This window comes from Notothenia rossii, assembly GCF_949606895.1.
Source record: "Notothenia rossii genome assembly, chromosome: 10".
In the NCBI taxonomy this organism is placed as follows: domain Eukaryota; kingdom Metazoa; phylum Chordata; class Actinopteri; order Perciformes; family Nototheniidae; genus Notothenia; species Notothenia rossii.
Genome location: NC_136908.1, coordinates 51,693,809 through 51,721,737, shown reverse-complemented (window position 1 = coordinate 51,721,737; position 27,929 = coordinate 51,693,809). Strand labels below are relative to the sequence as shown.

Here is a 27,929-nt window from a genome sequence, read left to right as displayed (position 1 = left end):
GGTTGGGAACCCTCTGAACCGAGGAGATGACGAGGAAATGCCAAATGTTTCAGTGGGCATTATGTGTGATGCTACAGCGACGAGGCTGTGAAATACAATTTCGAAAAGGGCCAAAATTAAGGTTTAAAAGTAGCCTATACTCAGCCTAAACAACACTACTAGCCATAATATAGGATGAGATTTTTTTCTTAAATTACACACTTATAGGTTTAAAATAATAATTACAAAAAAGTAAACATTTTATTTATACATTAATATTTTTTGCAATACTGCTCAATTAGGCTCTGACTCCCAAATCCATATTTGCAACAATCAAATTAAACATTTGTGAACCACTTGTACAATTGACAAGAGTTGTATGAATACAAGTAATTTGAATACCTTAACTTGGGCTTACATAACTAAAACTAACAATTACACTCTTAGAAGAAATATAAATTAAGAAAGTAACCAGCAGATTGAATGAGAATGAAAATACTCGTTATTAAAAGAAATGATATCCCAATTGGAAACCAGCTGAGAATCGCTGGTTGAAAAAATATAATAACCCGTTAAGAGAAAGAAGGAGATGTTACAGTGGAAACTGAACTTCTGTCTGCAGATTGAACTCCCCCCCCCCCCCCACACACACACTTCACAGAGACTAGACTTTCCAACTTCTGTCTGGAAAAAGTGCTGGAGGAAAATGACTAATGCTTTATCCTTCCACAACAACGACCACTAAGGTGCCCATGGGCAAGGTTCTCGATCCTGCACCAATATAGCTCCTGCTCCGCTAAAAGGATCCCCCCGAGTGTAGTCGGATAAAGGTTAACAACTGAGGATGGGATAAACTGCCTCCTCCTCTCCCTGAACCGCTCATAAAGCTCTCCTGTTGAGAAATGCCTCTGTGTTAGAGCGCACCTGGGTGCACAAGACAGCAGGGCTATGAACCACAGAGACATTCAACTGTGGGAATGGAAAACAAGTGGTAGCATTTATAGAAACGACAATAGGGCAAGTTGGGAGAAACTGGGAATATAATGAAGTATTAGTCAACACAGAATGCCCTGGAAGTGCAGTAATGTTTCGTTTTTTTACCTCTACGTGCGAGTTCTGAAGGGTAAAATCACAATTTTTTTTCTTGACTAATAAAACCTATATGAAAAAAAAATGCTTTCACATTCACAATCCTTTAGAAATGTTATCTTATTTAATCCATTAACCTGTGTGATGCTGTACGTTTTGTCCAGAGAAATAAAAGTATGGAAACATGAACAACCTGTATACACTCTTTTTTCCACACATCATTATAGATGGAATCGATATTGATTGTTAAGAGTAACTAATAATGCCACCAACGACACCAATATAATCATATACATTTCAGTCCCTAGTCAATATGTGGGTGTCGGCGGGCAAAATACACATTTATAAAATGATTTGGCAATGAGAGTTGCACTCAAACAGTTGTAATCAAATATGGTCAAATTGTAGAAGAAAATCGTGACTGTAACGCAATTTCATTGGATGTATAAATTGATGGTCACAAGACTTGTGAATTGCAGTGCAACACAAAAGAAAGTGCACCCTACATTTAAACCTCCCCCTCTTTGGAAGCTGTCATATAACTCTTAGCCTAGAAGTATGTTCTGTACAGGGCTTCACAAAGAAGCAGCTCTTTGTATTGAGCCGGAGCCACTGTAACTGGGTCAGAGGAGAATCTGTTTCTCTGTCATAACATGTCATGTTATTCAACATTTAGGAGGAATATAGTGACAGGAGCAAGTCAGCAGCATGTGTTGCATCCATGTAACACATAGCAGGAAGGCACAAACTACAGCTCTATAACAGGAACAGCAACCCCTTGCCCCTTTATTTATATAATTAGATATAATAACAGGGAAATATTAGAATCACCTGAGAAGAATGCAACACTTTCAGACAGGCTGGATAGACCAACCACTTGGCGATACATGTGTTTCTATGTGATGTCTGGATGATTAGAAAAAAGTCTAAGCACTATAAAAGGTCGCCTGAGCGAGCAAAGTGTCAAATTGCCTTAAAACGTTTTCACAAGTACACGGTCTGGTCTGCAGAGGGTCCATACCCAACACACTCGTTAATAAAACCTGTCAATTTAATGATGCCTCATACACAAAGAAAAACCGTTATAGTAATATAAATTATTAATCTGGATTTGTTATGCTTTTCTCTTGTCTTTGCTACAATTCTCAATGAAATATCCTGTTCTGGTCTCAGCAAGATGCTTGGTTCGCCTTCATCCAACTCCATTACAAATTCAGTATTTAATGCTGCCTCACTCACAAAGAAAACTATTCAGCAACTACTGTAAGTACCAATTAATTACCAAAGTCATTTTCTTATGGTGGTACATACAATATCTTGGACTGGAGAGGATATGCAAAAAAGCTCTGTTCAATTCCACCAAGCTCCATTACACAATTTGTACATTTATTTGTTGCCTCAATATAAATACATACAGTACAATAACACAATTTAAGAGCTTGAATTAGTGGCTAACACATTTCCATATCAGGCTTACTGTATTGTTTGTGTAGCTTAAGATTTCTGGAATAAGAAGGTAAAGGGACCATTCATGAGAATGGAAATGTTAAAGGGAAAGCAGTGAATGGAGCATCGGATCTGTGCCAAGAAATGCAGAACGGCCCCAACAGATTCATGAGTGGTGTGTAAATATTGCCATATGAGGATTATTAGACCAGCAATGAATTATGTGTTTGAATTACTTGTTGGGTTCCTTCCAGAGGAATATAAAACGTGTCGGGACTGGTCGACGGTGTGTCAGCTGTTAGGAGTGCACACAACACTGCCTGGAAAATAGGAGGATTTCCAACTTGTTCTGTGATGACAGAAACTCGACGGTTAGCTTTTATAACAGACATTATAATAACTTGTCAACTCTTTGTGTGTCTGTTAAACATGACATTATACACAAAGTTAACACAATTTTGTTTTTTGTATCGACGTGTCTATAAATGACACGCCGTAATGTATGGATAAGTTGTCCTTAACAATAAATGAACCCTCTCACTTATGTTATAGACGCTAGGTGGCTAACGTTAGCTAATAGTATAAACGCATATTTACCATGTTGACGTTGGTGTAAGAGTATTCCTACTCCCGGTAAAGTTTTCTCGACAACAGCACAGAAAGCTCCGGACATATCTCGGGACTCAAGCTGGGTCTCCCGGTTTCGTTGTCCTCACGTTCAGAGTTTACGGTGGTCCGTTAACGTCGTCGGTGCTTCACATGCCATCACGGCTCCCACTCGCTGCCACCGCTGCTGGAACAACCGACCGACGGCGGCAACGGTGTAACTCGTACCCCCACCAGCCCGCCGCGGTAATCCTTCTAAAGCCAGCGGCACGGAGTAGAGACCGTGTGTGATTAAGCCCCGCCCACCGTGGTATACAGAGGGAGGGGCTGCGGTAGATATCAAATACACCCACATGAATTAATTCATAACCAGAGTTTGGAGAGCTCCAAATTGACTGAAAAATAAAATGTAATGTATCTGTTTATGGTTGCCCATTTTGAATATACTTAAGAATCAAATAAGGTCAAATTAGTACTTAATTAAGTATGGCCGACTGTTTTACATTTCTATAACTACACATAATATAACTATATAATAAATAAATGCATAAAGTCTTTGTGCAAGTCAAAGACACATTTTTTGTTGTGCTGGAAGAAGTGTTGTGCAGAATGGGCTCTTTCAGTGTGTACAATTAACATATAATGTAATGATTATGATGAATGTAATGATTATATAAACTAACTGATTAGATTACTAGTCACATAGACTGATAGCTGATTGACTAATTTGAGATGACACCAGCCAGATCTCAAGTTAAACGATAAATTAATTATAACTCACAAAGTCATGAATGATTTAAAGACACAGCCGGTCAGGGCAGGTGTTCTCTGGCCCCAATGATAAAGAAACCAATTAGTTTTGCCCTGTCATGTGATATGAGTCTGCTAATAGTTTACTGTCTGGGGTCACAGTCACATTAAGTATTTATGCACCAAATTTAAGGGGAGATGCTACATGTGAAAATGTTGAACTGGTAAATATCCCCATAAAACGTCTCTCGGTTGATTATACATTAAGATAAGTATGTTATGTATTACTAGTTTTGGGGAAATTTTTATGTTTAGACATTCATGATGCTTTGGCTCACGCAAATATAAATGTACTCCTAAATGTCTATTTTGGAGGGGTTTATTTCCACAAGTCTGAAAGACGACATGTTATGAAAGCAAAATACATGAAAACAAAAGCATGTCAATTTTTGGTGTTGTCTGGATTTGTCTCCTGTTCCTGACATATTAGAAAACATGACATAGTGACAGGTGCATTAGCCCTGTGTCATTGACCTGTCATTCTTTATTACTTTCTCCCCTCTTGTGCACAAATTGATCTGATGCCGACTTCATGAGGACAGGGAGTGCGTCAGCCATCTTTTAATCATTGTGACAAGTGTGTGTGCTGACAGGTTGGACAGTCCGAGGCCGTGTGATTCAGCCTGCAGGGCAGATAACAGCACCGGCACTGAGGATGGCTGCAGGGCAACACTCTGATATTGAAAGTTGAATCTGATCCAGGTTAATTCAATCGTATCATTTCACTGAACGGGTGCGTGTGTGTATATATTTAGAAAGATCATATAGCTCCGGAATGGATCCACAATTCATCCTTCTGCTGTGATCAATCCTAATAACCTGATACAATTCCAGTCCATTTCCCCTGGGTGTGTATCCTATCCATGCCTATGCATGTGGTAAAGAGAGGTAGACAAAGGGTTAAATGTGACATTTAATTAAGTCTCTATCTTGTCACTTTTGCATTGATTTGATTCGGAAAGTGCATTGGCTTTGGGCTCACAGTAAAACAACTTTAACCTAATGTGTTGTAATGCCATTAGGAGCAGATCTCTAATGGGTATTTTAGCACTGCATGATACTTGCACGGCTGTTAATCAGCAAACAAAACATTGCATTTTAACACTCTCTCTCCTGCTTTGATACAAAAGAAAGAGGACACACATTGACACTACCCACAAACACAATCTCTGCTATACATGCAGTTGCAGTTCTTTATCTAAATATCACCATATTTCACTTTTAATTAGTGCAATGGAGGTCAACATCCAATTATCTGACTAAAACAGAGTTGCAAAACAGCATGTATTGAATACCTGAGTGTATTGATCTCCGAATTCATGGTTACAAATAGGGGTGGGCGATATGACGATGTATCTTGTCGTGACGATATTAGGTCTCCATGATATGCTTTTTCAGAGATATCGTATCTATCGTGATTAAAAAAAAATTGGAAAAAAAAAAACTATAAAATAAATAAACTGTTGTGAAAGACATGCTTCTAAAGCTGTCTAGTCAAGATTCAGACAGTATTGCACTTTATTTATTGTCTTGTTTGATTCTGTTGGCTTATATTTTATTTTAACAATAAGGTATTTATATAGTTTTTCCCTTCAGTTATGCTAAAGTCTTTTATTGCACTTCAAGTCTAAAGTTTACATTTTAATTGTTTGGCACTGACTTTTCCTCATTGATGTTTTATGTTTTACTTAGTTATGTTTTACCCTCCTTTTCATGTTTATTGATGTTCACTGCTAGTGCTACCTCAGAAAGTTACTTTTTATACTGAGAAACTGTGCCTTGAAGCCATATCAAAATGTTGAATTGTTCATTCAGGGATTCATTTCAGAAATAAAACCAGCTTGAAATGCTATTTTGGTCTGTTACTCCTTTTTGTTTTAGTTTCTGTTACCTTGTAGGTGGTTGTACTGTTAAGTAACTTGAAAAATAACCATAATAACCGACATGAAAAAATAACGTGATATATATTGTCTATCGTGATACTGCTTGAAAAATATCGTGATAATATATATCGCCCAACCCTAGTTACAAATGATGTAAAATCCATGTGTGTCAAGGATTTAGGCATTTACGTGCATCCATAAAACATACTCTGCTAATCACAAGATTCTATTGTTCCTTTTCCTCATGGAATGTTTGTGTACTTTACACACTTCCTGCCTCACTTTCCTGTCTCCATCTCAGCTGTGACATCACTCTGACCTCAGCAACACCGGAGACTTCCAGAACGCTGATACTTTCCAGGAGCTTTTAGCTGGGGGCTAAGGATTGTTTGGGGGAGGACCAAGGTCAGGAGACTTTTGGTGAGGCCCTGGAATTTCTTTTGGGAGATTGGAACATTATGGAGGGAATGTTTTAGGTGAGGGAATCGGAGTGTTCCCGTGAGATATGGGAATGTTGGGAGGGGATATCGGAACATCCTGCAGGGGTTCTGGAATGTTTGAGTTAGGGGCAGTTCAGGATGTTCTGGTGGGTTAGGAGCATCAGATATTCTGTAGGGATTTCTGAATGTTTAAGATTAAGCAGGTCAGACCTTGGGACTCTAAAAATGTCAACACGTTTTCACTCACAACTCCTCAGATACAGCAGCTTGGTCAGTGACACTACACATACACTATGATGCTCTATGTACCCCTCTAGAATCAGTTTCCACTTGTTACAAGCACGCCATTTTTTGTATAAACTGGCTTTTACACAGAAAACAACTCTGTTAGGTTAAGGCAACAAAAATACTTGGTTATGTAAAGTAAACAATTTGGTCTGAACTGCTTATCGCGACAGGCCTATGCACACAATAAAACAGTGGAAACAAACATGTATTTGACTTTCATTAGTGAATGAAACTTTGTGCCCTTTATAGTCTGTGTCCAATATTGTATATATATATATATATATATATATATATATATATATATATATATATATATATATGCTAAGGTCCGGCTACTGACACGATAGCAGTAATTTAGTGTGCATATGTGTAATTAAACCCATGATATCAAAATCTCACTCCAGCCAGGTACCCAAAGTTGGCAACCCTGCTATCTTTATCTATAGTCTGCATTCTTTCTTTTTATTTGATGCATATTTGACTAATCACTCCCCTTTCAAACTGTATTTTTTATGTTTGTACTGACCTATAGTACACATTGGAAGGGTTTCTTAACTTATTTTATATACAACTAATATTAGATGGATATATTTGTTTACATAGATGACCAAACCGTTTGAGACCCAGTGAGATAACTTAGACTAAAGTTTAAAATCTAATCACTCAGAGTCCTGTACCTCCCTGAGCTGACGTTATTTCTCTCAGTCCGACAGGAGAGGACTCTCCCTCTCCTTATTGTTGAAACAGCTCCTAATCTCCGTTAGCTCCGAGCTAGCACCAAATGCTAACAACAACCCCTGTAACTCTCTCTCTCTCTCTCTCTCTCTCGCTCTCTCTCTCTCTCTCGCTCTCTCTCTCTCTCTCAAAGTCCGACAGGAAAGAGCTCTCCCTCTCTTTATTGTTAAAACAGCTACTAATCTCCGTTAGCTCCAAGCTAGCACCAAATGCTAAGGCAAGGCAAGGCAATTTATTTGTATAGCACAATTCATACAGTGATGCAATTCAAAGTGCTTTACAGGATCAAACAGAGAAAACACAATACATTTAGAAGAAATACAAAACACACAAAATAATTAATTAAAAGAAAGAAAACCATGTTTAACAGTTCGAAAATTAGAACATTTAAATTTGAAAAGCCATATTAAAAAGAAATGTTTTTAGACCTGTTTTAAATGATTCTAAAGTGCTAGCCATTCTCAGATGTTCTGGGAGTTTGTTCCATGCATTAGGAGCATTGATGCAGAAGGCTGCTTTCCCACGCTTTGATCTCACAAATGGAACAGTGAGCTGGCCTGTGCCTGAAGACCTAAGGGGTCTGCTGGGTTCGTACCACTGAAGGAAGTCCTTGATATATTTGGGTCCTAGCCCGTTTAGTGCTTTATATGTGAACACTAAAATCTTAAAGTCAATTATCTCACTAACTGGAAGCCAATGCAGCGATCTCAGCACTGGAGTGATGTGATCTGTTTTCTTTGTCCGGGTTAAGACTCTGGCAGCAGCATTTCTAATTAGTTGGAGTTTACGGAGTGATGTTTTTGTGAGGCCTGTGAAGATGCTGTTGCAGTAGTCAAGCTTGCTAAAAACAAATGCATGGACAAGTTTTTTAAGGTCTTGCTTGGACATAAGGTCTTTAATACGCAAGCTATTTTTTTAGATGGTAGTAGGCTGATCTGTTGATTGCCCTGATGTGGCTGTTAAAATTGAGGTCAGAGTCAAAAATTATACCTAAGTTTCTTGCTTGACTTTTCGGTTAGAGTAATAGTGATTCCAGGTGTGCAGAGACTTTAATTCTTTCTTCTTTGGTTCCAAAAACAATTACTTCGTTTTTTTTTGTGTTGAGCTGTAAGAAATTACGGCACATCCAGTCATGTATTTGTTTTAGACATGTGATCAATAAATCAGTAGGACCGTATTCATCTATGGAAAGTGATATGTAGATTTGGGTGTCATCCGCGTAATTATGATAAGAAATGTTGTTATTTCTAATTATTTGAGCAAGTGGCAGCATGTACAGATTGAATAGAAGGGGCCCGAGGATCGACCCCTGGGGAACTCCACGTCATTTTGGTTCTGTCCGATGTACAGCTACCAATTGAAACAAAATCATCTCGGTTTTCAACATAGAATGTAAACCATTTTAGGACATTGCCAGACAAACCCACCCATTTCTCTAGTCTTTCTATTCAAATGTTGTGATCTACGGTGTCAAACGCCGCACTGAGGTCAAATAGAACTAAAACTGTGGATTTCCCACGGTCGGTATTACAATGAATGTCATTTAAAATCTTTAATAAAACCGTCTCTGTGCTATGACGAGACCTAAAACCAGATTGGAAGGTGTCTAAAATGTTATTGGAGGTCAAAAAACTGTTAAGTTGAAGGTAGACAACCTTTTCAATTATTTTGCTTAAAAATGGTACATTTGAAATTGGCCTGTAATTACTGATTGTCAGTGTATCGAGGGTGTTCTTTTTTAGCAGTGGCTAACAACAACCCCCGTAACTCTCTCTCTCTCTCTCTCTCTAATAAACACATTTAAAAAGTGGGGGGGGACACAAATGGGATTTTGAAAAGGGGGGGCGACATGTCCCCCCTGTCCCCAGTGGAAATTACGCCCATGGTTAAATGCATGAACTAAGTTAAGTGTACATGTAGCGTCACAAGGCATGATTTCCGTAAGTCACTCAAGATAAGTCAATGTTTAGTTTTGTTTCACAAAGGACACACACTCCGGTCCGAAAGTCTGCATAGAGAGGTGATTGGGGGGATATATAAAAAACAAAGAATTTTCATAAACTGTTTGACCCATCTATCCACCCCAATCCATTGCCACAAGAAAATACTTTCTTGTTGCTCTTTAAAATACAGTATGTCACCTGACTCCTTTACAACCACACCACTAAAATCTCTATGGATGATTTTACAAGCGTTAACTTTATTGTTTTGCTTTTAGAGCCCACAAATTCACTGTTTTTAATTGACTCTAACCTCTCTCATCAGCAAGTATCTGTAAACTCAGCACAAAACAGCATACAGATACATTAACTGGCCGCTCAGCATAGCATTCAGCATCTTAAAGTCCTCACTGTTCCCTCAGGAAGTGGTGGAGAACTAACCAGAGCTATAACATGATAATAGCTGATAAAGGGCTGTATAATCAGTGTTTTGTTTACAGCATGTACAGTGACTGGTATTCCAACTCATTTTACTATTACTTCTCTGCCCGTACAGTATAACTGGCTTTAGTGCAACTGCAGTATAAACACCTTCATGATGAAATGCTTTGCAATATCCTTGCATAATTTAAGATATTCTCTTTTTTAAACATTTTTGTAGTCGTCTTTGTGTTGGCTCAGTTCATTCTATGGTACACTTCGAGACTATGGTTTGGTTGTTGGAATAGCCTGCTTAATGCTATATAAAAACGGTGTTGGAAGATGAATTCCAGGAAACCTGACGTCAATGCTAATTTCAGTTCCTGTGTCACCCAATATGTGTGAGAAAGGAAACTGACAGATGGAAAAGAAAGTAGGACAAGAAATGGAGAGCTAATTGATGAACAGCTGTCCTAATCCCGCCTGGTTATGTGTCAGACAGGAAGGGAAAGCAGACTGCGTGTTAGACGTCTCTCTTGCTTTTAAAGAAACGTCCCTTTGCTTCCTCATTTCCTTTGTGCTTTGTCAGATAGCACGACTATGACAGCGGCAAACTTTTAATAGCTTTAAAATAAATTAACTGTGAAATGACTGTAAAATCAGCTCATTTTATGAACCTAATGGAGGCTATGTTAAATGAATCCTGCATTAATTTATATCCATAACATAGACAAGAGAATACATTTGTGTTGATTATATAATACGTCTATATAATATAAGATGTTGGAGCGCCGGGAAATAAAGACATTATGTAGAGAGAATTACATTAAGAACTTGAATATTTCACGGCTATGACTCTGCCTAATGTCTGGCTGATACTTCTGTCGCATAGAAGCTCTAATGTGTTTATAATTTGCTAATCTAAATTTGGAACATGACTGCAGTCAGATTAGCACAGAGGTAAAAAGCTGCGACCCACTGCTGTGTGTGCTTCCTTTGATAAAACTAATCTTTCATGCAGGGTAAAGAGAGAATCAATGGAACAGGGAGACGCTTGCACATACACACGTCCTCTGGGCTCAATAACTGACGCAGTTGGGTTATGATGTATATTTGGATTATATAACAGAAAGGAAACTGTCAACCTCCAGCTCCACTTTTTAATGTATATGTCAATGCTTCAGTGCCAGCAATTACATTTTCTTTAACAGCATCTCCTACCCTGCTTGTCTCTCTCGCATCATGGCTTTTATCTCTAGTACAATCTTCCCTTCTTTTCTCTCATTTATTGCTTGTACCTTATTAGCTTTACGTTGCAGTGTGACATCATCTCTGTCATGCTGAAAAAACGTACAAATGATGTCAATCCCCCCCAAAAAAGATGGATTTATCAGCAGGGCTATTTTCAACTAGCGTATTTTTCACGTTGTGCTATTGATGCCGATAAGCCCCATTGGGCTCAGTAGTGGCAGAGTAATGATTCTGACTTGCACACAAACGTGTTGCATCAGGGGAGGGGGGTTGGGGATCAGTCAGAGAGCACAAGAGACTGCTGCTTCTGGGCCTAAAGTTTGGCATGAGCACAGTGACTAATCTGCCTGAACATCCACATAAATCACCCTGCAGACGGGACTGTGAAACGGTGATATCAAACACACTCCACCAGGGTCAGGCCATATAAAATGTAGACAATTCGACGAAGGCCGAAATGCAGCTTTCTGTACATCCATCACAAAATGTGTCAATTTCTTAACAAGTTTACCATTAAAGCTAAAAATTGCAATTATTGGCCACCTTCAGTGGAAACAAGCTGAGAACACAATAATGGCATTATTATCAGCTTTTTATTTGAACTTGTTAGCAAAAAATTCACACATCACGCAAATGAACACATTATGTGACAAGGAGCCCCCACCCTAAAACAGTAGGAAGAGCCAAGATTCAATATGAAATACCTTTTTTTGTGTCCCTTTTTGGCTGTTTTGTGTCAATTTTTAAATGTTTTGTTTCTCTTTTTGGTTGTTGTGCATCTCCTTGAAACTCTTTAGCTGCTAAATGGCAATTTTCTTAGCTTTGGTGCTGGGCTTTAACTTCCATGTTCATATGCATATAGTAAGTGCCAGGCATTGAACAAATAACAATATTACTTCTTTTGATTCTGACTAGCAAGCTAACATCATATTTGTTATTTAGCTCAAATACCTATGCAGCATTTACACCTGTGTGTTTGAATTAGGTAACATCTAAAAAAGTCAGAACTCCTTTATTTGGGAAACCTTATTTAGTTTAATGATTAGTAAATCTCCACAGGATACTTTTCTTATACTAAAGGGCCAGGTTAAACCTATGAAGAACCCCTGTGAGCTCCATTATTCTCTTTTCCACCAGCTCTCCTCTCTTTGCCCTGCCTCCAAATCAACTCTGTTTTAAACAAATGAACAGAAGGAGCTTGTCTCTTCCTCCCAGGCTCTTTCAGACTTTATATTAACATTTCTTCAGGGGGAGCTAAGGTTTCTAGCAGAATATTTTGTCTGAACAAAGCAGGAAGTAAATCAATGGGGCACTTCAATGGGCATGCTGGGAGTGAGAAAGGTCTGTGGTGGTTTTTAAAGGACTCTGGCGGTACATTCAAGCCGAGTCTGCAGCAGATAGACGCAGCGCTGTCAAGTTAATCCCACGGTCAATATTTCAAATGCCCTGATGCAGTTTTATTGCATACAGTAGATGTGCACAATAAAGCATCAAGTAATGAAACAGATGGTCTTCTGAAAGGGATGAAGGGGGATTTTGGTGAAGAGGTGAAAGGACCCTGGGTTATAAATCCCCCATGGTTAAACCTCCAGTCAAAACTACAGAAAACATTTACTTTACCTGCAAAATAAAGGAAACATTCAAGCAGTGTTTATTACTTTAGCTAAATGATCGAATGTGTCAAGTAACACACGATAGGAACCAGGGCCTGCTGTTATGTTTGTGGGATTGTAGGGGCTTGAACAACTCGCTAAAAATGTACACATGGTGGGCATTTTACAAAATCTTTTGCAGTGTTTTTAGTCTCAATGTGATTTAATTTGTCTAATTTTAGGTCAGGAAAAAATCATTAATAAAAAGCTACAGCTGCACATGAAATCATACTGCCATTACAACTTCATACCTTGAATAAAAGGGCACCAAAAGAGAAAATAGAGACAATATTAAATATAGGCTGTTGGCAAATATTGGCGGATCCAGATGAATAATACCAGTTATACATAACATTTTATGTTATTATAAATACCAAGTAGTTCAAATTAGCCTCAACGTTTGCATTAAAGTGATATTACACCTGTGCAAATATTAATGAATATAAAATGACTGCTAAGCAAAAGTATTTTAATTTCTTTACCTATGGTGTATTTTTCTACTAACACTTTTGTAGTTTTACTCAAGGGAAAGGACTTTTACACTTAAAGCTGTTTAGAAACCTCCTACTGTATATCACTGTATGTTGCCTGTTGCATATTTTAACACCTCTTTTCTCTTGATGTAATCCAAACCCTGCAACCTCTCTGTCATTTGAGCTGAAATACTACCAGAATGTGTGATTGCTTCATAATAGACATTCTGCATTTCAGAGCAGAGACGGGCACCAGAGGCCGTTTGAAATGAATATCTAAGGGGTCACACTTTCAAAGCCTGTGTGTGTGTGGGTGAGTGGAGGGCTTTCATGTGTCATCCCGGCTTCCCGCCCACGTGTCCGCACCACCAGCTTGTGACATTTCATTTCTCTTTGTCTTCCTCTGAGGGGTCTGAGACCTCTTTGGAGAATATATTCATTTTTCTAGGGTAAATCACAGCTGCAGTGATATGGAGGCCTCAAAGCAAGAGGAAGAACAAACTGACATGATGACAACATCTGCAACAATAATCTGCAATAATATCAAATAACTCAGCAGATAAACATTAATGTTTGTACACTGTAAGGTGGTCAATGGCTAAAACGTATAAAGCTTAAATAATTGGTGCATTTACCTCCAACTGTGTTAATGCACTTTTTTACACAAATAAGAAAACACCTGAGTGGAAAATTCACTAAAACACAAATACTTTTGGCTGAGGTGGAAAAGTTACCGTTTCATTAAAAAAGCTAATATTAATAGAAGCTGTCAAAAACTTGAAAGATACTTTTTACACTTAAAAATGGAGAATTGATAAAAGCTTAATGTGACGAATTGCAATGGAAACAGATTTAGTTTAAAAAGGATGATATACATGTGACTTTACAGTTTCTACTCTGAATAGAGAAAAATTATCTCCTTATCACTTCGCAAAGGACTCCTTCCTCACATACATGAAACAAACAGAAATATTGTATTTCGTCCTTTGTTCTACATTGTTTCCCATCAGTCCACTGTTTGAGAGTCTATTATGCTTTCTGTGTCCCTATTACTGCACACAAACCCATTGTTTTTCTTTTATGTGGCAGCATTGATATCGAAGACCAATTTCTGTAAGGGCAATAAAGCATTCTCTGAGCTTAAATGAACCAGCCACTGGGTGTAGCTTCATATTTAGTCTGCAGACATGAGCCCATTTCACAAGAACATCGCTTTTATCGCCATTTACAGTTGACGGAAAATGTGTTTCGTTATGATAGTTTGGAGGAAGAAAGATATTAGACGCATGCTGCTGTATCTGAGTCAATAAACTGTATTGCACATCAAGTGAAGACAGTAAATTAAAGAAATAGAGAATCTGACTTATGGGTTTTTTTCTGCTGACTTTACACAGAAAACAGATGACGACAGAGAAAAAACAAACCCTCTGTTTACACTACAGAGAGTTTTCCTCAAGGTAGACTCAGACAAGGTTATATGTTAATGAGGAACACACACACACACACACACACACACACACACACACACACACACACACACACACACACACACACACACACACACACACACACACACACACACACACACACACACACACACACACACACACACACACACACACACACACACACACACACACACACACACACACTCTCTGTCTGTGTATACATGCATGCACTGTTCAATGGGTAGAAACAGTGCATGCATGTATAATTTATTTAGATATTGCATGTGTGTATGTGTGTCAGCAGTTTAGAGTGAAAGAAAGTGGCTGCCAGCATCCTCTCTTGTTGCCATGGTGTTTAATTGAGTGGCGCATCTGTAGGAAACATTATTATTATATAATTGTATGGCCACTTATGGGTGTGTGTGTGTGTGTGTGTGTGTGTGTGTGTGTGTGTGTGTGTGTGTGTGTGTATGTGTGTGTGTGTGTGTGTGTGTGTGTTGTAAACACTTCTCTACTGCTGTAGAGGTGTTGTTTGCTCTCCGTCTTTAAATATTAATCAACATTTACCTTTTTTAAGTATCTTACAAAACAAACATGCTCTGGTGGAGTCTAGGAATTAGCAAATCTTAATGATATTGAAGGAAATTGAAACTATTAATATTAGTTATCGCTGCAATTGTATTTTTCTTCTCGATTATCTTTGATTGTAATTTGTTTTGTATGTTTAAACTGAACAAATTCATTCAAAAAAGCAAGCAACCTTTTTAGAAATATATCATGATTTTTATCTTGCATTGCAGAAACCCGGAATAGATTGCAAAAAGCAAGAGGTGGCAGAAGAATAATAGGAAATAATTGGACTGCACTTAACCCTGAAAGGCGAGTAATAAATGAGGGCCAACCATTACAAATCTAATGTAGCTCCCCAAAGGAGACATATTGTAAGTGTTGGATGGAATATTCTAATTAAACCCCAATGGAGACGAGTGAATCATTTTTTGAATAGATTATTACTGTGTATGTTGGTTCAGATTTCACTTCACAATTAATGACTACTAACCAGTGTGGGTGGAACATGTTCAGTAAAGCCCCACAATGCATCAGGGTCAACAGACTTATATCACATATAATAAACACGACATTTCCACGTGTGCAGAGAAAAGTGCAGAGGCTCAATGCAGAGATGGAGGAATTGTGCTTGGGAATGATCAAATTCTACATCATGGTTGCTTAATTCACAAATAATAACCTCCTTTCTGGTTTTTGTCTGGGATTTTTGCTGAAATGAAATCTAACTTTGTGTCGCCAATACAAAAGGGGAAGGAAGTTCATAGGAAATTAAGGCTATTTAAAAGCATTAGGGAAGTATAAATTTGATCGCTAAAATCCCTTTTACCCTTAATGTTGTCACAATCTGTCTGTGTTTTATTTTTGTCCTGTGTAGATCTGTCTTTTTCGTTTCCTGTTTTAGTTTGAAAAGTGTTCAACCCCTGTCTTGTCTGTTGCTTCCTGTCTCTGTGTTCCCTCCTGCCTGATTACCTGATTGTGTTCACCTTGTGCCCCTGTGTTTTCTCCTCCCTCCTCACCTGTGTCTTGTTTGTTTCATTAGTCCTGTGTGCATTTAGGTTCTGCTTTTTCTGTCTGTCTTTGTGAGATCCTTGTTTGTTGTTGACTGTGTTCACGGGGGAGAGAGTTCTGCTCTGTACATCTTGTAGCCTTGAAATAAAGGTATTTTCTGTTAAATCTGCATTTGGGTCCTGCCTGCTTCGCTCAACCCTGACAAATGTAACCTAAACTAAACACTAATACAAATGTTGTTTTATAATAGGGATGAACCCATGTTCATGTGTATATGTCATGTTGCAACAGCATTATATATTGTTTTCTGAAAAGAGAATCCAAAGAGAAATATGACTGGATAAAGGAGCCGGATGTTTTTTATTTATAGTAAAGTTAAAAAGAGTTTCATCTTGTTGATGTAGAAGTCATTTAACAGCTTTTTTTGCAGCTCTGTCATCTTGCACTGAGACACAGCAGTGCACCTACTTTATATTAGCGAGGGGATTGTGTTGTTTACACGTTACACAGCGCTGTCCTCATAGATATTACCTCTGTTCTGGTATAAACACTCACAGTAAACGAAAGAGAGGCGGGGGGGAAAAGTTTGGAGTGGGTTTGCGTGCTGAGTTTCTGAGAGACTGTGATGGTTTCCATGGTAAACGGATAGAAGTGACCACGGTTAACAGGGCCTTTCTAAGGCTGTGGAGATGTACTGTACACAGAGGATTTTACAACATATCAGGGGCTCAGAAGCTGGGTAAACACTGTGGCTGTACACAACAAACATTTCCTAACCACTTCCCTTTGACCTTGATGTAAAAAGTAATGCAGTGAGTCCAGTGAAGATGTGAAGCATCTACTCTGATACGACATCATGATGCATTGTAGCTGTAGCTACAATGGTCCTCAGATGAACTGCTAAAACATAAAGTATTATCGGCTACCAGTGATGTTACAGTGTTATTTATTACAGGCCACATACAAGTGGAGTTTTTACTTTATTACCAAGATATTGATTAGTACTGTAAGAGCCTACAGGGTACAGGCAGCACAATGTTTCTTAATGAGACATGTACCAACTGGGAAGAGAATCAAAATGGACAAAAAGAGACCAAGATACCAATACAAATACAAACAGATGCATAGAGACAGATTTAGTCTAGTTATGAGCAAATCTTATTGATATTGAATGAAATTAAAACTATTAATATTAACAATGTTTCCAATTGTGGTCTTCTTCTCGACTACATCTTTGATTGTAATTGACTTTGTGAGTTTAAACTGAACAAATGGATTAATAAAAGCAAGTTGTTACTTATGAAGCCAACCTTTTCATTGAACATTTCCAATGTATCAACTAGACTCTCAGAAACTGGGAAAAACATTTAGTATTTTGTACATTGTACACATGTTGTTTATTGTACAAATTGTAAAATAAAAAATAATTAAAAAAAAATAATCTAGAAGACAATCACTAGCAGATCTATGTAAGAAAATGATTTTTATGGTTTCTTTATAATATTGCTTTGTTTGCTTTTTACAACTTCTATTACTATTCTGCACCATAATATGTTTTAGTAATATCTCTCTTCAGCATAATAGACACATTGACTGCAGCTTTCTTGCAAGACTTTTCTGCAGCGCTGAAACCTTGAGGAAGTTTAGAAACAAACTGGTGAGCAATAAAAAAACAACGTCCTGGGACTGTTCCTTCTACTGTTTCCTTCTACTGTTTCCTTCTATTGTTTCCTTGTTTGTGGACTTGCAAAGGCTTCTAGCTTGACAGGAAGAGGCCCATTAAACTGAACAGGGTTACATAACATCGTTTTTTTGCATTTTGTTCTGCATAAAGTGGCAGGCTGAGGCACCTAATGCATGCACACAGAAACACAGCCTCAGCACAAAAAGGGCAGCCCAAAGCACAGCGAGCACTGGCTCGGGGAAACACACTCTGTGAGAGAGAGGCTGAGATTCTGATGGACAGATAAAGACAGGGGGAACACAAACATAGCTTCCTGCACAAAAACACAAATCAGAGAAACCTTAGGCGCAAGAAACAAAGACAAATAAAATGAAAACAAGCTTGTAATTTATGAGGTGTGCATGGGGATCAATGGCTGAACATTCCTTGGATCTTACTTCAGGAAGCAAAGACCAATCACAAGCTGCACACAGACACAGACGTGGTGAAACTTGTCCGACTGACTCAACCTCAAACTGTAAAGAAACAACTTCCATAATCCCTGCTCTTTCAAAACGAAAAATAAGTCATCTATTAACACCGCTGTAATGAGCCGAGACATATTAGGACTTCTTTCTTTACAGTGCTGCCTTTAAAACCTTGAAAATAATATAGACCTCATGTTTACTGTGGTATAAAACTGAACAAATAAAGCAACATCTATTATCCATTAGAGTAACGTCTACCAGTAAGCCTGAAAAGCTCTCAAACTGCACAATCTTGACACAGAAAACTATTCAGTGGATGTTTCTTTATCTAACATATAGAGGTTTCTCATGTGACTCACGTACATGTCGAGTTCATGAGGGCAATAATGAACTGCTGATCCCATATGACTGACTTCATCTGACCTTAATAAACAGCAAGAAGCAAATCCCTTGTCTACACATCAAACAAACAAACGACTCAAACACAAGGCAGAAGGTAGGATAGGATAACAAGTGCAGTAACGCTACCTCTGTCACAAAGATGAGCGGGTTAGCGCTGTAGTTCTTCCTCATGCCTCCTCTTCCTCACAGCCTGAGGTCAAAGTGCATGCCCCAGCAGCTTCAGCAGCCTCCTGCACATCAGAGAGAAATGTCTGCCTCTTAGGACTACCCTCTGAGGGAGGAGTGTGTGTGTAACGCTCTTATTGCGAAATAAGTTTGCTTCCTGTGTGCAGATCCCTCAAACCAGCAGATCCCTGTGCACCTAAGATCTCACCCTGTGTCACGTGCCCTGGTCCCGGGCTGCGTTCTCACACACTTTGGTGGGGGGGAAGACCACCTTAAAAGGCACGAGGAAGCCAGAGCCCGGAACTGTTTTTCATCCATATCAGCCACCCTCCACTGGCCGGGGCACAAAACAAGCTCAGCTGCCAATCAGGAGGGGGAAGAGAGAGGATGGAGAGCAATGGAGGAGGAAAGGGGGAGAGAGAAATGGGGGGGGGGGCGGGGGAGATTTAGGGGAATGGACGTGTGCAGGAATCTCACTCTCCCCGAGGGGTGAACGGACTCTGCATGAGACCACTTCTTATCTTAGCCAGATAAGTGTGTGTGTGTGTGTGTGTGTGTGTGTGTGTGTGTGTGTGTGTGTGTGTGTGTGTGTGTGTGTGTGTGTGTGTGTGTGTGTGTGTGTGTGTGTGTGTGTGTGTGTGTGTGTGTGTGTGTGTGTGTGTTGGACTCTGCTAACACTCATAATGCTCAAAGCCATATACTTTACAAGTGGGTGTGAGAGCAGGGTCAATTTAGTTTCTTGTCAATCTGCCAAATGTTTAATGTTCTTTATCAACTTCACTGAATTGTAAAGCCCAAAACTAACAAGAGCCAACATTCACATTACATCCCATAAATGTGTCCTGCTGAAACCGGCTGAGACGTCTGTGCAGCCCCAGCCTGACACACTGCAACAACTCAAGAACTTGGTTCTGTCATCACGGTTATCTTTATCTGGGGACAAACAATTCAACGGTTTAGACCTTTCACCTTATCATTTTGTTCAACCTGTCACATTCCATTTCTTGCACTATTCATGTCTTTGTTCTTCTTATATCTTAAATTATACTGTATGTTGCACTGTTGGAGTAGCCCAGATTTGTATCGCAAACAACTACGCTTTAGCTACTGATACAAAAAGCTTTGATTTAAATTGAATTGATAACAAGGAATGTGAATTTGGTCAAATACACTTAGAAATATAATCTAAAAGATGCATAACTGTCATAGCTCACTGGCAACGTTAATATTATTAATTTTAACAGTAATGTATGAGCTTTGCTATAATGGTCAACGTTTCTGCTCTAAATAAATGATACTGATTGATACAGGGGAATATATCAGTGTTGGTGATATTGGTATTTTTCATCTAATTTGTTGACAATCATTTAAAAAAAGTCAGTATCTTTTCTCTAAACTAATTATTCAAAGGACATGCACATATCATTTCAGACCACTTTACCTGTATTCTCAGCAGGACTTTTTGCAGAAAAAGCACAGGTGTTACTGATTACATGAATTAAGCAGAACTGCAACACCTACATGTCATCTGTCCGTGATTACAATAATGAGTTACACCTGCTCTCTTCATCCCGGGACATTACCAAATGGAAAAAAAGTATGATTTTTCAAATAATAATAAATGATGTGTTGAGTAGGTAGGTGCTCCACCTACTGTTCAGACAAAGTAAGGAATAAGACATCAGTGACAGGTGAACTCTGGGAATTAAAAAACAAAGGATAAAGATGACTAGAACATTTAAAAAAATCGCAAGGGCTTTAGCTAGATTTGTCCTCACATTTAGCTTAATTTATGAGCAGAAACTCACACAGGAAAAGGGACACATTTGGGACGAAATGAAAAAGAAAATGCTAATAAGGCATCAAGTAGCCACCAATGAAATAACATTTGGATAGTTACAGACGAAGAGTGGCAGCCTGGAGATACTCCTCAAGGATCCCACACTGAAGCCCATGTATTAGGAGGAACTCGGGCATGAAACATGCAAGATGAGAGGACTGGGGGGGAGAGACATTGATGTTAAAGAGAGGAGATGGGGGATGGACCATGAATACAGATAAGAGATACGAAAGTTGGCAGGAGGGGAGACGGGAGAGGAAAGAGGGCCAGACATGAAGTGAGCGAGGACGTCAAGAGGAGTCACGCGACCCTCTTGAGCCTCTTCCTGGTGCCAAGCTGGCATTAGCTTCAGAACGCTGCTGAATCAGCACTTCTACAGGCCAGAGAGAGATCATCTGCTCCATTTTGCAGAGCATGAATCAGACCAAAAGCAATCTGCTGCAGCGAGAAGAGGAGAGAACCAAACCAATGGTTCATGAAGCACTCATTTAACAGCCAATTATCATCTGTCAAAGCATGTCTCCTAATTAATTTCAATTATTTTTGAATGAGGTGCTGCCTCCAAGCAAAGTCCTCTGGTTTCTAAATAGAGACGCTAGAGGATGCCAAAGGACTTTCTCGTTCTCTCTCACTGACTTGATATTGTTGCAGTGACATCAATCTAGGAACAATGCCCCCTCTTGGATATTAAACACTATTACAGACACGGTGTGTGCAGGAGCTTACATTGAGGTGACTTTCTTCGTCTTCTTCCTCCTCCAAAATATCCCCTCGAAGTAAAAGTGATGACACAGTGAGTCTCATCTTTAAACAGCTCCAGATCTCTGAAACACAAATGTAAAAAATCTCTGTATTTCTGGATGCATTTATTTTAATGTATCATTACAGTTAATATTGCATTATTTTGACTGCCAAGGTGGAGCTTATTTAAATGACTTTATATTTCTCATATACTTCCGAATATCAAGCATCAATTATAACCTTCATGAAAGCATACAAGTCAGTTGTTATTTTTAACTTCAGGAAGTTTTCAGAGGTGTTTTCCATTATTTACTCAACCTCCAAACAGAATCATCGTCCAACATGACCCTAAAGCTAAATCAGAATCTCCCTTTAACAGGTCAAAATTAATCAAGAAAAACTTAAATATATAACAAGAAACCGTGATTAATTGCTGGACATTAGTTTAAGCTTATCTTATTTAATATAAACAAGGAAAAATGCCCTGACACATCCATCGATAACATTGAAAAAGTGTAAATAATAAGCAAACACAAACCTCTTGTTCTGCTGCTCCTCAGGAGTTTCACAGGGACTCTGAGTCACACTGAGTGTGTTGCACGCCGCGTCATTTCACACAGAGCGTCCAGCAGCTTGGACAATCTGCACACCTCTCTGTGAAATGCTGCATGCTTCAACTTTTCCCCCTCTCAGCATAATCTGCAGTGATTAACACTCAGTGCTGGAAAGTCCCTGCCTCAGTCTCTGCTGCTCGCTCTGACCCCAGGCTGTTCTCATGGTTAGAAAAACCCTTTATAATAGTAATTAAAAAACACAGTTTGACATGAAAAGCTTGATTTTGTGTTTATAAAGTCCCATGAATAATAGATTTTGATTTAAAATGTCTTCAGTGATTGAAAACACCCATGTGAATGCTGTTGAAGCCTAAGTGGATTGGTAAATCTGAGTACGAGGAAAACCTGTGTAAAAATCAATAACTTATAAAGGCGGTAAACAAGATTATATTAATATTGGAAATATTGGATCTTGCATTGAAGATAAATTAAAATTACTGTTTTGTTATGGCTGCACAATTCACTGAAATGGAAAAAAGTTCCGATGCATCATTTTGGAAAAAACAAGACCTGATATATTTGGTGTTTATGGAAACTCTGGCAGACCCTTTAGAATTTAGAACCAAATGTGTATAAACAATGCATGGAACTGAAATGTCAGATATTTGAGCTTAAACCAAAAGTCCAGTCTTCTCCACCTGTGGGGAAGTTCAATGTAAGCAATGCCACTCGGATCATAAAGGTCTGTATAGAGATTTTATTTAGGACATGATACCATAATTTACAAATAAGCAGTGAGGGTTCACTGAGCTTTGGGGGGAACCCACTCGTGGATCTTCTTGGAGGTGGTGGGGAAGGGCACGTACTGCTTCGAGCTGCCGCTCACGTTGAACTGGTGGACCTGAGCCAGGAACTTCTTAGGCTCTGGAGGGTGAGTGGTGGGGGGGTTGTCTGTCATAGAGTGCAGCCAGCGGTGCCTGAAGAGTGCAGGGAACAAGAAGATGGTTGAATAACTCATTATTTCTCTTAATTCTTGATTTGTATTTTCTGTCTGTATGACACTATTAAAGTTACATATAAGCTACATTAAGTAAACTATTCAAAACGTTTTATCTACTTGCAAAGACTGTACAGCAGAATCCATTTTATTTACTAAACATCTTAGGTATCATGAGGAGTAGTTGTGTTTTTTAGGACAACTAGGATCTAAAAAGAAATGTGTTTATGGTGAATAGCGGACTTGCCAAATAGTGTTCTCAAAACATCAATATAATTTTTCCAGTGGGTCGTTGCTATATAATTGTAGAGCAACAATTATAAGTGTTTATTCATTAATTAATCAATGGATTTCTTTTTTTTTTTTTTTTTAAATCAGAAATAGTCAAACAATTCCTATGAACATTGTTATTGACCTTTGCACTTCTGCTCGTACAAAACAAGACATTAGAATATGTCAAATTTGGCTTGACAAATATTATTTTCAAGTTTGATACACAATCATTGATTTATTGAAAATAATGTTGTTTGATGAATAGACAATAATAATGTGTTATTATTTCCCAATGTGTAAGTCGTACCACTCAGCTGGAACCATGCTGCCGTCCACCTCCCACATGGTGTTCTTTCCGTTCATCTCTGTGGTGTAGAGCACCCAGCGGTGGCGTCCTAGACACATTTTTGACACAGAAAACTATTTATTTACCGATTCAAACATGTGTCAATCTCAAGCATCATTTGCTTGTTAAACCATTCGTATAACAGAGTGATACAACCGCAAAAATCCTCCATGAAAACAACATTATTTTGGTGCAAGACAAGTATACTGCTCATACGTTTAAAATAATGCACATTTAGAGAACCTGGACTCACCAAAGAAGTAGTTTTTGCTGTCCTCAAAGTATTTGTTTCCATATTTGTCCACACCAATCAGGGCTCCTGTCTTCACATCATTCGCCCTGTCGATGCATCAACAACACACACGCTCAGTGAGGCAGATCTGTGCTAACACTTCCCTTAGCAAAAACGAATATCGTGAATTGTAAAGGTGACATTTTGTTCAAATAAACATCTATTTGCGAAGCAAATCTGTGCTATAAGGGAATATGTTCCATCATTTTCCTTTGCAAAGACAATTGACACTGTTCAGAGACTAACATTTGAGCCTAAATCATCAGTGGCATCATAACAGCCATGACTTACAGTAGGTTCAAAGCGAAAGATTTGTGCTAAAAAGCTACATTTTCAAACATCTTTCTTTGCAAAAACAAGTACAGGGAAACAATTAAAAGATGCCATGTTACTCATGCATGTTGAGTAACTTACGAGCCGAATTCATCAGTGTTTAGATACATACATATCAAGCATTCCACGAGTAAAACATATTTAAAAGATAGAATAAGATACACATATAATACAAAATAAAAAAGTAACATTAGCGGCAAGTATGTATATATATATATATATACACACACACACACACACACACACACACACACACACAATACACAATAGAAAGGACATATATCACTAGACTAGATTATCTTAATAATACACAATATAACGAAGATATAGAATAATACTTCAGTCATGATTTAAATAGACGTAAAGCGACATAACGCGGCCGCTGTTAATTCTCTTAAATTATGATATTTATCAATGGAGTGTCTTTCCACTCACTTGATGTACTCACTTAACGTAATGTAACATTAGCTAGCTGTCAACATGCTAACGGCTCTGGACAGAAAGAGCCAGGTCACACATCTTTATAAAGCTCTTAAGAGTCCCCACCAGTGTTTCATTAAAACATATACAACTGCTTCTATAAACTGACCTGAAAAACTGAACCAGCAACCCTTTGACTCCTCCATGACCTCCTAGTTGTCCCAAAGCCCTTCGGACGACATGAAGATACCCCGCCATCTTTAGACGGAACAATTACCGGACGGACCGATGTGCGGTAAGAAAAAAACAGGTCCGGGTACAACAACACTTTGAGAGACTTCAGTTCCACATATAAATACTTGTATTTATGTAGTATGCTATTCATATATTATGTGCTGAATAATACTAACTATTATTAAAGAAAAGTAAGTATTTAAAGACTGCTAAATATCACTAGTATTTTTTTCTATCTACACCTTCATTCATTCATTTAAAGAGAATTAGACTCAGGTTATGAAAGAAACAGAAATATACAATAGGCTCAATGGCGTCTATCAACTTCCGGCGGGTGGGGGTGAGGGCGAGTACTTCCGTGAATGTTTTTATTATACATCATGGTTTGAATACAGAGTTTTGACATAGACACCAAGAGCAAGAATGAGCGGATTTGGAAAGGTTAAAGAAAGGCGATTGGCCTTCCAGCGGGTAAGAAAGTCGGCACTACATTGCTGTGTGCCCCTTTGTACAAATTCGTCCCGTTATAATCGGGAGATAAGTTTTCATTCATTTCCTATTGATGCTGAGGTAAAGGCTCAGTGGCTGATCAAGGTCCGTAGGGACAATTTCAGCCCCACAAAAAATACCCGTGTGTGTAATAGGCATTTTCGACCAGGAGACTTATTGGTCACAGCTGGAGGACTGAACAGAGTACAGAAAGGAGCTACACCTGTTCTCTTTGCATGGAATAACTACGAGCTACCTACACCAAGACGTAATGTTTGGGAGGGTCGGCCGAGGGCAGAGAGTCCCACCCCGGACTTGACAGCTGAGTACGAGGTGGAAACAGTTGCGCTGCCGGATCATGACTACTCTTTAAATCCAGCGACGGTAGTGATGGCCGACGAGAACGAAGCCTTGAAAATGCATGTTAGCGAGCTCCAACTCCAGCTGGAAGTGTTACAACTCCGATCTCGTTTCGGGATACAACGCCTGGCAGGGTCGGACGAGGACATTCGTTTCTACACCAGGTTGGTTTATAAATTATAAGGCTATCAGGATGTTGTTATGGCTACTAGTTTGAAAAACATGTTTAATTTGGGGAAGCTAATTTAAGAAAAAAAACAATGTCTAACATGAACATTATTACATTCTTAGATTTGCTACATACAAGCATTTCCTTGCCTTTTGGAAATTGGTGGAGCCAGCAGCCAACACCAAGATGGTGCGGATCACCAACGCCAAGGCATCCTCTGCCAACAGCTCGGATTCCTCTCAACCAACAACAACGGTATGCAGCATACAAGCATGGATGTATATTAATAATTATGCACGCTGCGCACAGCTATACCACCGTTTAACAAGTGCATCATCACACACATACACACCAGGAAAAAGTTTTACAACTGTACCCGGTCTCCCCTATAACAGCATCTACAGTATGCCTAACACATATTTGTTTTCACAGACACTTCCACCCATAGATGAGCTGCTGCTGTTCCTCATGCATCTGTCAGTGGGCCTACATCTGAGGGATCTAGCAGAACGGTTTGGCATTCACCGCACCACAGTCAGCAGAATTATTTCCACCTGGACACACTTCCTTTACCAACTGCTTGGAAGCAAACGTCTGTGGATCCCACGCAAAGTTGTCAGAGCTCACCTCCCACCAGAGTTTTCAGCTTTCCCTGACACACAAGTGTTGCTGGACTGCACTGAAATATTCTGCCAGACTCCATCATCTCTCCTGCTGCAGAGTGAGGTGTTTTCAACGTACAAGTCACATGCTACATTCAAGGCAATGATCGGCATGGCACCACATGGTGCCATTACATTTGTGTCTGGCCTGTATGCAGGATCTATGAGTGACCGGGAGATCTTCAAGCTGTCTGGCATCGTGAGCCTGCTCACACCAGACATGGCAATAATGGTCGACGAAGGGTTCCTTGTGGAAAATCTGGTTGAGTGCAAAGTTTACCGGCCTGCCTTTCTGTCAAAAAAAACCCAAATGAGCAGGGAGGATGTCAGGGAGACTCAATCCATTGCACGTCTGAGGGTCCATGTGGAGAGGTGCATCAGAAGGGTAAAAGAGAACAAACTCTTTGACAAAGCCATACCACTGTCTGTGTGTGGAAGCATTGAGGAGCTTTTCAATGTGGCTTGCTTCCTGGTCAACTACCAGAATTGACCACTGGTAAAAGCATGGGCAAGCCTGGGCAACAACGATTAAAAAATGTCTTGCTCCCAAACCAATTGTGTATTTCATTGTGGTCATTACAAAAAGCAGTTATACCATACTATGTTTAGGTACTAATGAATTATATCCTCAAAACAAACGCACACATAAATAACATAGGAAAATACATAATTTAATAAATCCACAATATGATAACATTTTACAGATTAATTTAATAAACTTTTACAAAACATAGGTTGATGTTATATCGGAGGGGAGAAATACATATTTAAACATTTCAATGAGTCTCTGCATATTTCAGTAATGCTAGTTTATATAACAGATGAACAGATGTACAATATCCAGAAAGTAGATGCAAAATATATATAATGTGTGCATTTCCAACATTTCCTCTGAAAGAGTCAATGCAAGATAAGTTAGTTGGCATCCACAACTTTTGTTAATGGATAAGTATTGAGTAAGTTGAGTAGTGAGCCATTCGTTTTAGGTGATTATACACTAATGATCATACTCCATATGACATTAAATGTCTGCCAATAAACACCCCTTTCTTCCTCACATTGGTCCTTTGAGTAAAGGACCTTTTTGACTTATAGAACACACTTGGCTCTGGTTTTAGCAATTGAAAGAACTATATACAGGAAAATATTCATGTTAGATCAGTAATGTGTAGTGTGGTACACTAATGTAGTGTAGTGCATATCAGTCTATGTAAAAATAAAAATAATCTCCCTTCTCCCTAATGGTTGTAGCCACCTCGCAGTCTCTGTGGATACGCTGTATAAGGATATCCTCCTCCGCAAAAACTACGAAATCGCACCACTCCATCCCTGTGAGTAGGAGCTGGCCTTGCACCTGCCAATAGTAGCTATGAGACTGCTTCAGTTTTAATGTCTTACTTTGCATTTTTAAGTAGCTACAGTCCACATAACTTTTCGCATTTGGGCATTTTATTTCCGCAAGT

The 27,929-nt window shown here is 38.9% G+C and overlaps 3 protein-coding genes across 6 annotated transcripts in view; 1 reads left to right on the top strand and 2 right to left on the bottom strand.

Moving 5' to 3' along the window:
• LOC307021087 (transmembrane and coiled-coil domain protein 3-like) overlaps nt 1–21,668 on the bottom strand; it is a 43,113-nt gene extending 21,445 nt beyond the window's left edge. Inside the window, exons 1-2 of one of the 4 annotated variants that reach the window (XM_079652882.1) lie at nt 3,112–3,385; nt 2,751–2,863 (exon numbers count right to left, since the gene is read on the bottom strand). In XM_079652882.1, the coding sequence (XP_079509008.1) occupies nt 2,751–2,863; nt 3,112–3,187 (189 nt within the window). In that variant the 5' untranslated portion in view covers nt 3,188–3,385. Of the gene's footprint in view, nt 1–2,750; nt 2,864–3,111; nt 3,386–18,717; nt 18,923–21,322 lie in introns of those variants that run through there. The other 3 variants (XM_079652883.1, XM_079652884.1, XM_079652885.1) reach the window with 3 other exon arrangements.
• A 965-nt stretch (nt 21,669–22,633) lies between these two features.
• On the bottom strand, nt 22,634–24,879 carry ndufa12 (NADH:ubiquinone oxidoreductase subunit A12). The gene is made up of 4 exons (XM_079652886.1): nt 24,722–24,879; nt 23,761–23,846; nt 23,469–23,556; nt 22,634–22,868 (listed from the first exon to the last, which is right to left on the bottom strand). The coding sequence occupies exons 1-4, from the start codon at nt 24,808–24,810 to the stop codon at nt 22,694–22,696; spliced, it is 438 nt and encodes a 145-aa protein (XP_079509012.1). The 5' UTR covers nt 24,811–24,879; the 3' UTR covers nt 22,634–22,693.
• A 253-nt stretch (nt 24,880–25,132) lies between these two features.
• On the top strand, nt 25,133–27,007 carry LOC307020985 (uncharacterized protein). The gene is made up of 3 exons (XM_079652678.1): nt 25,133–25,799; nt 25,927–26,059; nt 26,237–27,007. The coding sequence occupies exons 1-3, from the start codon at nt 25,210–25,212 to the stop codon at nt 26,954–26,956; spliced, it is 1,443 nt and encodes a 480-aa protein (XP_079508804.1). The 5' UTR covers nt 25,133–25,209; the 3' UTR covers nt 26,957–27,007.
• Nucleotides 27,008–27,929: the final 922 nt, after the last annotated feature.